The sequence below is a fragment of the Anabrus simplex genome, chromosome 8 (assembly GCF_040414725.1).
Source record: "Anabrus simplex isolate iqAnaSimp1 chromosome 8, ASM4041472v1, whole genome shotgun sequence".
In the NCBI taxonomy this organism is placed as follows: Eukaryota; Metazoa; Arthropoda; class Insecta; order Orthoptera; family Tettigoniidae; genus Anabrus; species Anabrus simplex.
In genome coordinates this window covers 16,949,180-16,961,390 of record NC_090272.1, presented here as the reverse complement: position 1 = coordinate 16,961,390, position 12,211 = coordinate 16,949,180, and the positions used below count along the sequence as shown (strand labels likewise).

The window sequence follows — 12,211 nt, the reverse complement described above, 5'->3', positions numbered from 1 at the left end:
TTATTTTTATCCTATGTCATCTGATTTTATTTAGTTTCTGGTACCTAATTTTTTTTCCTAATAATACTAACTACGAGGATGTCATTTTATTTAATTTGTTAATCTGAGTTTGATGAAATATATATATTCTTTTTTAAAAAAAGAAAGTTTGTCTTTATTTCCACGCAACATTTGTTTGACACACTGTCGGTTGGTAGTTTTGATCCACCTGTTTTTTTTTCCTACCACCTGGAGGTAAGTTTACCTTTTACCATGTTCCTTTTGGTGTTTTCTGGGTGTGTAGTGTTTATCACGCTTCCGTTTTGTTCCTTTCAACAGGATCTTTGTCCTGTGTTGTGTCTTTGACTGCCAATCAGTTTAGTTGGCACCGGGTAACCTAACTGGTGGGGCATTGGGAAATCCCGACAAACACTATCAACATTTTCCATTTAGGCTACCAGTCCAGAGTACGTTGTGACCAGGAGTCCTACCATAACGTAACTGTTTGGGATAATATTTCCGTCGCCACATAGTACCGCGTGATTTGTTGACAGCCCGGATTTTGTCTTGCGAAAATTATGGATATGATTTCTAAACGGTCGTTTTTCCTTTATATTTGGTTGCTTCCTCTACTTATTCAGACGATCAATTTCTGAGTTGTCTTCGAATTGTCAGATTTTCTGATCACTGCTGTCATTCTTACTCGTTGGAATACTGACTTTTATTGATACATCGTTGTTCAAATGAATTTCGTACTCGTCATCCAATGTATTTCCTGTGGTTGAAGAGCTTGTTTCATCACAGATTTCTTCCGAAGAAATATATTGTCGCTGTCTGCTCTTTCATAGAGCTATTTTTCTGATTTGAAGGTAAAGAGGATAATTCGAAGACCGACTAGGCAAGCTGTCTGGTTTCAATATATTTTTATTTTAGTTTTATCTTTTGAGAGCCTGCGTGGCTCAGGCGGCAGCGCATCTGCCTTTCACCGCAGGATACCGTGGTTCAAATCCCGGTCACTCCATGTGAGATTTCTGCTGGACAAAGCGGAGGCGGGACAGGTTTTTCTCCGGGTACTCTGGTTTTCCCAGCAACACTCTCCACTACGATTTCATTTCAACTCTCAGACATTAATCATTGCCCCAGAGGAGCTCGATAGGCCTCGGCAGCCGGCACAATTCCTATCCTCGCCGCAAGTTGGGGGCTTCATTCATCCCATCCCTGACCCGGTCTTTGACTGGAAAACAGGTTATAGGTTTTCATTTTATCTATCTCCATCTCTAAAATTCAGGCTACAAACACAAGAATAATTGGATGGAATCCATTGATTACCCTTGGTTGATCCTTGCCTTGATATAGCGTTAAACCAATTTTCCCAAAGTTCTTTATTTGGGGTGATAACAGGAATCTGAAGAATTTGGATTTCTTGCTTTGATATACAGATATGAACACAACGATCATTTTACAACCACAGACTCGCACATAAATGCTCGATGCAAACGCACCGTAACACAATAACGTGGGTACGGAGATAAGTTGGGTGCGTAGTTGGCGCACCTAGCGGAGGTTCGCGACACTAAGAGTTCACGCCGAGAAGCATGTTAACCGCACAGCATAGAGCAGGCAGTATATAGGATTGAGACGGCAGTGCTCGTAGGCAAGGACACAACACAGGGGCAAAGAGAAAAAGAATTCTGAAAATACTGGACAAGATTACAAAGAAGTAGTCAGTGGTACGACGTGTAGTTGTGTTTGTAAGTGAACGAAGATGTGTGAGGATGAGCAACACAAGCCCAAATCTACAAATAGCTTGAGACAATCTTACAGGTTAGCTGGAAACTAAATGTTAATCAGGTAGGCCTAGCATATGATAAGATATTCACAAACATATAAACTATAAGTCGACAAAATCATCTTGCAAAGATTATAAATTGATTTTGGTTATATATGAACTAGCTGATGTACCCGTGCTTCGCTACGGAATTCTAGGTTAGGTAGTCTACACGCTGTGAGCAAGATTGTATGAAATTGCATAGCTCTTAACGTTACCCTAGAAACGTGACGGGGAAGTCACCAAACATCTTTTCTCATATGAAGACTGAGTTAGGGAATTTTCACTGTAATGGTAGATCCGCTTACATACTATCAGTCACAATCAGGTTGGGGAGCTTTGATTATAACGGTAGACATTCACTCTCCATCTGCTTTTTTACATCCTCAAAAAGATTGTCTTAGTGGTTTACCCAACTGAAATGAACATACATAACAATGACGTCAGTAGGAATGGTACGATTTAAAAAAATCCTTTAATATGAAGTACTCGATCAAATGAAAAACTACACATTTTCTCACTTTTAACGAACACGACTAAGCTGCCGATCTAACAGTCCAAACTTGCAGAGTTGGAATGACCAAGCCGCAGACTGCCTTGAGCCGTGAACACCCCTCGTCCCTTTTCGGCGGGGAGGGGGTCGAATAGTGGCGACTCCCAGGGCAAAAACTATGCCCTTTTACTAATCTGTTTCCTAGGAGTATCCGATGAGTCGGAAAGTATCAGTTCACTACACTGGCGGCGGAAAAAACTATCTGACTTAGAGGCAAATCTTTCCTCCAAGCCAGGGGAGAAACCCCATCTTCATTGCTAATTTGGAATAAAATGAATGTAGAATTTACCAAAAATGAAGAGGAAGAAGCTTTTGATAAGAAACGTCTCTTTTCAGGGTTGAATTTTGAATTATTTAATGAATTGTGGTGCTATCATTTGGAATAGCCCTAATTGTTATTCTAGACCAGGCCATACTAAGTTACTACTACTACTACTACTACTACTACTACTACTACTACTACTCTACTAAGTGAACCTCTGTTTTAAGTATGCCCACTGATTCAAAACAGCGCGTCAGAGTAGGGATCGAATAGGTGGAATACTATGATGAACCAGTGTGTTACGTACCAGCTGAATCAGAAAATGTATGAACCAGAGGAATAGCATGCTAAAGAAGAAAGTTTTCTAACTCCCTGGCTATTTCCCGCCAGTATTCAGTCAGGCTATTACACTCGATACGCAGCAGTAATCCCATCTATCGGAGTTAAGAGGCAGCATAAGAGACAAAGAACATCATAACAAACAATGGTCAATGTAATGTTATTGTTGATCAATGCTGTGCGCCTTCGATATTGTAGGCGTTAACATTTAATTGCCTTCCTACTCTGAAACCACTCTTATCATAGTCGGTACATTAAAAGTGAACAAAACATAAATGACTGGAAATTGCATTCTCTTAATTTTTGTTATGTAGTACTTTTCGATAGGACCAATAACATAGGTATTTAAAAAATACATTTTAGGCGCCTTCCCCTAAACTACAATTTCCTCCAGGGTGAATAAAGTTGTTTATAGCTTAGATTGTAGTTTCTTATTCCCCGACTCTATATACCGATTTACATTAAATTCTCTTAATCCATTTTCTTGTGGCTCGGCGTTGATATGGACTTGGCAACAAAAATACAAATTCATGAATATCTGTTTTCATAGCCGGTACGGTAAAAATGTATAAGACATAAATGGTTGGAAATTTAATTCTATATAACTTTGGTTATGTAATATTTATCGATACGACCACTAATGATATAAATATTTGAGAATTTAACTTTTAGGTCTTCCACTAAACTACCATTTCACTCAGCGTCAATTAAATGAGTTACATCCTAGATTGTAGTGGCTTATTCTTCGACTTTGCATACCAATTTTCAATGAGACAGGACCACTAATAATGTAAATATTTAAGAATTAAGTTTTAGGCCTTCCCCTAAACTACCATTTCACTCAGCGTGAATAAAATTATTTATAACCTATATTGTAGCTAATTATTTTCTGACTTTGCATACCAGTTTTTGTTAAGATAGGACCACTAATAACATAAATATTTGAAAATTAAATTTTACGCCTTGCCCTAAACTACCATTTCAATCAGCGTGAGTAAAAATTCTTATGGCCTAGATTGTAGCGACTTACTCTCCGACTTTTCATACCGATTTTCAATGAATTCTCTTCATCCGTTTTCTAGTGATGCGTGTACATACATACATACATACATACATACATACATACATACAGACAGACAGACAGACAGACAGACAGACAGACAGACAGACAGACAGACAGAAATTACGGAAAAGTAAGAAATGCATTTCCTTCTTACTGTGGACATGACCGATGCAGAAATACCATTATTTTCGAATTCTGAGCAATGTATAGATAAAACTCTTATTTTATATATATAGATATATAAAACATAAACCATTGGTTCCAATGTCGATTTTAAGTCTTGCGGAATGTCCATATAACTGAATGCAATTGTATGTTATACCTGTATCATAACAACTTAAAACCACTAAAATGTACAATTACGACTTATATATATATATATATATATATATAACTAGCTGATGTACCCGTGCTTCGCTACGGGATTCTCAGAAAGACTGACTTAGTGGTTTTTTTTACCTGAAATCAACATAGGTCATTACAAAAACGTAAGTATGAATGTAGCGATTAAAAGCAATGCTATCATATAAAATACTCGATCAAATGGAAAGCCGCACGTTTTATCACTTTAAATGAACAGTGCTGCGGTTAGATTGCGGTGCCGATCTAATAGTCAAAAGTTCCAGAGCTGGGATGACCAGGCCGCAGAGTGCCATGAACACTCATCTGCCATTATTCCGCTAAATATGCACACTGTTCATTCCAATCAGTGCCTCAGAGTACGGATTAATTAATAGTCCGAATTCTATGATGATCCAGTGTGTTACGTACCAGTAGTATCAGAGAATTTATAAACCAGGGGAATGGCATGCTAAAGAAGAAAGTTATCTAACTCCCCAGCTACTTCCCATCAATATTCAGACAGGCTGTTACACTCTGTATGACTGGGCGAGTTGACCGTGTGGTTAGCGGTGCGCAGCTGAGAGCTTGCATCCGAGAGATAGTGGATTCGAACCCCATTGTCGGTAGCGCTGATGATGGTATTCCGTGGTTTCCCACTTTCACACCAGTCAAATGCTGGGACTGTACCTTAATTAAGGCCTAAGGCACTCCTAGCCCTTTCCTATCCCATCGTCGCCATAAAACCTATCTATGTCGGTGCGACGTAAATCAAATAAAAAATACTCTGTACTCAACAGTAATCCTATCTACCGGAGATGAAGGGCAACAGACGACACAAAGCACATCAAGACAAATAATGGTCAATGTAATGTTATTGTTGATCAATGTTATGAGCTTTCTATATTGTAGGCCTACACATTTAGTTTTCTTTCGACTCTGTGATTTGTAAAATATTTTATACCATAAACTGTAGTTTCTTATTCTCCGACTTTAAATACCGATTTTCATTAAATAATGTTTACCCATTTCTGGTTACTCGGCGCAGATATGGACTTAGTAACAAAAATCCAAGATCATGAATATCTTTGTGATCATAGCCAGTACGACAACAATGTATAAAACATGAATAATAGGAAATTTAATACTATATAACCCTAGTTATGTAGCATTCATCGATTACACCTCTAATAAGAAATATTTGAGAATTACATTTTAGGCCTTCCCCTAAACTACCATTTCACTCAGCGTGAATAAAATAATTTACAGGCTAGACTATAGCGACTTATTTTCTGACTTTGCATGCCGATTTTCATCAAGATAGCACTACTAATAACAACAATATTTGAGAATTATATTTTATTCCTTCCTCTAAACTACCATTTTTCTCAGCGTGAATACAATTATTGATAGCCTAGATTGTAGCAACTTATTCCCCAACTTTGCATACCCATTTTTTTTAAATACGACCACTAATAACATAAATAATTGAGAATTCAATTTTAGGCCTTCCCCTAAACTACCATTTCACTCAGCGTGAGTAAAATGATTTATAGCCTAGATTGTAGAGGCTCATCCCCCGACTTCACATACCGATTTTCATTAGACCACTATTAATATAAATAGTTGAGAATTTAATTTTAGGCCTTCCCCTAAACTACCATTTCACTCAGCGTAAGTAAAATGATTTATAGCCTAGATTGTAGAGGCTCATCCCCTGACTTCACATACCGATTTTCATTAAATTCTCTTCAACCGTTTTCTCGTGATGCGTGTACAGACAGACAGACAGACAGACAGACAGACAGACAGACAGAAATTACGGAAAAGTAAAAAGTGCATTTTCTTGTTACTATGGACATGACCGATACAGAAATACCATTATTTTCAAATTCTGAGCAATGTACAGACAAAACTCTTATTTTATATATATATAGAAGTACGGTACAACAATTCAATCGGTTGTAATGAATAAGGAGTAGGCCTAGCTATTCTGAAGTATTTGTACTTGTTTGAACAGCAAATAGGGTAGGTCTATATTGTGAAGTACCGGTAGTCTGTACCTTAGGCCTTAATTAGCAAAAAGAGAAAGAAAAAGAAATTGCACAAAAGAATGCTGGATTATATACCGGTACGTCATTTTAACACCAAGATTGTAATTGTGATTAGAAAACTAGGTACCGTCAAACGGGGTGATTTCGGACGGTTTTGAGGTTATTTTCGTCTCAACTCACGAAGGGAATCTTAAATTGTATTGTTTATCATCCTAATCATGAGGAATATATCCAATTAATGCAATACCCTACAAAAGAAAAATATACGCCAACGCATGTTTTCCTGAGAAAACAAAAATGAGTGTCCGAATTCACCCCGTACTTCGGGGTGATTTTGGACGCACATGCATTTTAAACCGCTGTCCGAAGTTTCAAAGCGTATTAGGTGATTTCGGACATAAACAGTCCTTTATTCCAATTCTTCGTTCTTTTTGCTTTAATTTTGTGATATTAAAGTGTTCTGAGGGTGATCAAAATATGAGTAGCTGGTTAAAATCATTGTAATGATAAATGTAATGTTCCTGATCGATCTTTTTTTCTGACAAGGTAAATGTAAATTTTTCCGGTATAAATTGAAACATTAATAGTTATAAACTGCACAGAGGTCCTACTGAAAAATCTTAATAATTTTTCTTACAAAGGATACAAATCTCAGACAAGAGCATGTAGCTGCCACGGCCTATAAATCTAAAATAAGTTTTCTTTGAAAATACACGTTCCTCTCTTCTCAGCGTGGACTGGAAGTATTTTCGAAACTTGCTCTTTAGCTATTGTATCCTCAACAGGGAACACAAACACTTTTCTGCTGTTTTTATATGGGCGCAAATATTTGACATCCACATTCCTTGAACGAATATTTCGGGCCAGGTCAAAATACTGCCTGTATGCTCTTTGTATTTATAATCTGCAACAAGGAAAGCCTCTTTTTGCAACACCTGAACGTCATTACATTCTTTGCGTGCTTCATTGCATTCATTTTCACTGCTGCTGCCAGCGCCATCAATTGTTTCTTCACTGCTTTCATGGCCAAAAATGGCCAAAAATCGACTTCCCAGAAAGAGCATTTTATTTGCGGCGGCGGCGGCGGCGGGAAGTAGCAGGTTGTGTTGGGTTGGAGCATGGCCCGTGAGTGACGAGCTTCCTTGAGCATTTCTTTCTTCCTCATTTAGCATTGGTTGTCTTCCCATTTTTTGGATGTACTTTACGCACTTTGTTTTGTAGGGTGGACCAAGGCATACAATAGAAATCAAATGCTTTCCAATAAGACAACTTGCCACTTTTAATATCACGTACGGCTTCTCCTAATAATTTTGGTTCGTAAATACACCTAGAAGCAGCTTCTTTCTGCCTCTGATAATTTCTAGGCATTGTCCGAAATCACCCAGACTGCTTTCAATTTTCAATAAAATGTGCGTAAATCACACCAAAATTCCACAGCAATCGTTTATAAACACTTCCGTCAGTTAGTAATGCATTGATTCCGGCCGCGACAATGGAAAGTATCCACTTGCTGAACTTTCAACAATGCCAGTGCACACGGGAAATTTTCCAAAGGATGAAGTCGATTCGTAATAAGCCACAGCATCATATCTTTCTCTTTCTGGGCGCTTGTAAACATATTATTTGACCAGTATGATTTCCTCCTATACGGTATGTATGCATCATAAACTGGTATAATTCCATTGATCACTTCGTCTCTAGAATATTGCAACCTTTTGTTTACAGCCTATCTGGAAAATAGATGATGAAAATGACGGCAGCATGTCAAGTTTACAATCGATGGAATCCGGAGACTCCAGGTTCTTCAGTCTTCACAAGAGGGAAACGAGTATGGACAGGTGAGTATAACCGAGAGAACACAGTGACCCCCTCTGAAGCACATCACAGTCCACTACTGGTTATCAACCCATAAGACAATTCGTTTACTTCTGCCCTCTTGTATCCGCTCTGAAATACTACACTCCCGGAGCTACAATTCGCACTACTGCTACATGCGTCAGAATGGACAACTTGAGGACAACTAACGTACCTGCAAATTTACACACTTCTCACTGAGTGTGAACACTTTTATATTAGCTTTGAATAAGTTGAATACAGCGTAAATATCATTTCTTTTTGTCCGTAATGTTCAGAACGTCTGAGACCTTAACAAAAACAATGTTGGTAACAAATGGTCATAGACTTTTCTAATAAATTTAACGACCTACTTGTGAAATAGGCATCTTGAAATATAGCGATGAGCAGTCTGGCTTCACTCAGACTACTCTGTTGTTCAACTGGAGAATTGTGTGCCTTGTTCGAGAAAGAGCAGTGACATGGTAATGGGGTTACCTCGTCAGCAGAGAGAGGTGCTGTAAGATAATGTTCAGATGACAAGAGTTCCACATATTCCAAGAAAAAGTGGAGCAGACAGTTCCGCTGGAAAAATTAATCATGCACCTCGTCTTTGCACTAAGTAACAGTACCCCTTATCAGGTCAGAGTGCCATTAGTGATATAGAATTATGGGGACAAGAGAAGAGAACCCACAAAAGTGTTGCCACTAACAATCATCAATCACTACTGACCTGCATTTAGGGCAGTCGCCCAGGTGGCAGATTCCCTATCTGTTGTTTTCCTAGCCTTTTCTTAAATGATCGCAAAGAAATTGGAAATTGATTGAACATCTCCCTTGGTAAGTTATTGCAATCGCTAACTCCCCTTCCTATAAACGAATATTTGCCCCAATTTGTCCTCTTGAATTCCAACTTTACCTTCATATTGTGATCTTTCCTACTTTTAAAGACACCACTCAAACTTATTCGTCTACTGACATCCTCCCACGCCATTTCTCTGCTGACAGCTCGGAACATACCACTTAATCCAGCAGCTCGTCTCCTTTCTCCCAAGTCTTCCCAGCCCAAACTTTGCAACATTTTTGTAACGCTACTCTTTTGTCGGAAATCACCCAGAACAAATCGAGCTGCCTTTCTTTGGATTCTTACCAGTTCTTGAATCAGGTAATCCTGGTGAGGGTCCCATACACTGGAACTATACTCTAGTTGGGGTCTTACCAGAGATTTTTATGCCCTCTCCTTTACATCCTTGCTACAACCCCTAAATACCCTCATAACCATGTGCAGAGATCTGTACCCTTTATTAACAATCATATTTATATGATTACCCCAATGAAGGTCTTTTCTTATATTAACACCTAGGTACTTATAATGATCCCCAAAAGGAACTTTCACCCCATCAACGCAGTAATTAAAACTGAAAGGACTTTTCCTATTTGTGAAACTCACAACCTGACTTTTAACCCCGTTTATCATCATACCATTGCCCACCGACCACTCACAACACTATCAAGGTCACCCTGCAGCCGCTAACAATCTTGTAACTTATTTATTACTCTGTACAGTATAACATCATCTGCAAACAGCCTTATCTCTGATTCCACTTCTTTACACATAAATTGATATACCTATATAAGAAAACAAAATGGTCCAATAATACTGCCTTGAGAAATTCCCCTCTTAATTATTACAGGGACAGATAGAGCTTTGCCTACTCTAATTCTCTGAGTTCTATTTTTTATAAATATAGCCACCCATTCAGTCACTCTTTATTCTAGTCCAATAGTACTCATTTTTGCCAGTAGTCTTCCATGATCTACCCTATCAAATGCCTTAGATTGGTCAATTGCAATACAGTTCATTTGGCCTCCTGAATCCATGATATCTGCTATATCTTGCTGAAATGTAAGGAGGACGGCCACCTCCTGTTGAGTAGCATCACAGTAACGTATTAAATAAGTGTGCTGAAACACTTTAAGATACTCTAGGTTGTGTTCACTAAGGATGATGGCCACCTCCTATCGAGTAGCCTCACACTATCGAATTAAGCGTGGTGTGCTTAAACACTTTAAATTACTCTACTTTGAGCTAGTAAACAGGGGAAGGGTGAAATTTATTTTGGAAGAAAAGGATTCAAAAAGTGAGATATCATTAACATATAGTCTAATATTGTAGAGATTCCTCACATTTTGGTCTTCCTCACAAAGTGGTTCATATTTTGTATTTTCTTAAGTCCCACGTTAACATATTAAAGTTTTTACAGCATATATAGCTTTATTAATTGCTATTCAGTTCTAAAATCACATGTTAATAACATTGTTCATTACAGTCGCCTATCTGGTGGATCGACTCAGAGTGAAGTTATTCAATCCAGTGGGGAAAAGAAGAAGAAGAAGGGCATACTAGGAAAACTGAAGAAGTTAACAAAGTCACGCAGCATTGACGAGACCACTTCAGGAGTGGATTATTCAGCAACATCCAGTGCTCAGGTATCTGGCATTGTCTTCTGTCCATTCTTCAAAATTCCTTGCTGAAATTTTCATTTGTATGATGTGAATTTCATTATAATTCATATGACAAACATTCACAATTATATGAATTGAAGGAATACTAATATTTGATGTAGTTTATATTTACATTGTATACATCACAGGACCAGTCATTACAACTTGCACTTGCTAACAAGACTTGTCAAATGTGATGCATGACTGATTGGCTGAAGGGACTTTTTACAACAGACAATCTTAGCTCCAAAAATATTTCTATGATGGACTATTTATTTGTCGATATTGAACATATTGGGCATGCTACGTCCTTTCAGAGTGTGTTTCCAATTTGTGTCTTCATGCCCAAGGTACAAACAACACTCTTAGTCTGTCAAGATCACAAATTGTCTCCGGATGCGAACACAATAACTTATAGACTCAATTTTTAACAGTTTTAAGTATATATGTGTATGTGTGTTTCTCACATAGGAGTGATTAATCTTAGATTATTTGTTCATTGCAGAAATAGTTAAATTATACTTGACTTTAGAATCCATAAATTCTAGTCATTAAGACTGACTAAATCATGTTTATTCTGTAAATTTATAATACAGTTCATAATATATGAACATCCCTAAAGTGTAAATTGTCAATTTTAGTTGTAAATGGTCAAAGCTTGTCCCATGATGTACTTAATGTAGATATAAACTACTTCAAACATTAATTTCTATTGAATAGATGCATCTTCCATCAATTATTATAATTGTGTAAATTTTCATTTCAATTTATATTTCACAGTATGTTTATTGTTTAGTGTTTGACAGTCTGAATGCTCCTCTCCAAGGATCTTGACATCGGTGTGGGGGCTCAAGTGCTCATTGATCTCGAGAGCTGTACCAGCTCAGACTATCCCCCGAGTTGCGTGAGAGGTGTCTGGGCTGTGTTCTTTTTTCTTCCTTTCTATCTCTTTCTATCTCTCTCTTTCTTTTCTATTCTAAGCACCTTTATTTTAAATTTGTCTATAGCCGGCCTCTCTGTGTGCGGAAGTTTTGTCCTCCCCCAGTCACAAGCGGCCCACCTCCAGATACAGGAGACCTCTGCAGCCTTACCACAACAAGCACGGCTCTATCGAAGGTTGACCACCCTAGCTGCTGAGGCTTAAAACTGCATCCCCTAAAGTAATGAAGCACCAGAGATACACTCCAGTACCTCTGGATTATGAAAGTGACCAGTGTCTACCTCGATTACAGGTTTGAGGAAAGAGTTTTCCAGGTAAAAATCCTTTCTTAATCATCAATTCAGCTGAAGAAATTCTTTGTGATGAAGTCCACGAGATGTGTGAGCTTTGTGATGGATCTGTACTAGTCAAGACATTGATGGCTGAGCAGTCTAGACAGCTACTAAAAGCCAAATTGTTTGAGAAGATCGAGATTAAAATCGAGAAGCACAAATCCTTGAACTCTTCCACAGAGCT

The 12,211-nt window shown here is 38.1% G+C and overlaps 1 protein-coding gene across 3 annotated transcripts in view; it reads left to right on the top strand.

The window, feature by feature from the left end:
- LOC136879210 (uncharacterized) overlaps positions 1-12,211 on the top strand; it is a 1,250,431-nt gene that overhangs the window by 1,187,126 nt on the left and 51,094 nt on the right. For all 3 annotated transcript variants that reach the window (XM_067153008.2, XM_067153007.2, XM_068228965.1), the window contains 2 exons: positions 8,143-8,255; positions 10,581-10,740. In XM_067153008.2, the coding sequence (XP_067009109.2) occupies positions 8,143-8,255; positions 10,581-10,740 (273 nt within the window). The remainder of the gene's footprint in view (positions 1-8,142; positions 8,256-10,580; positions 10,741-12,211) is intronic.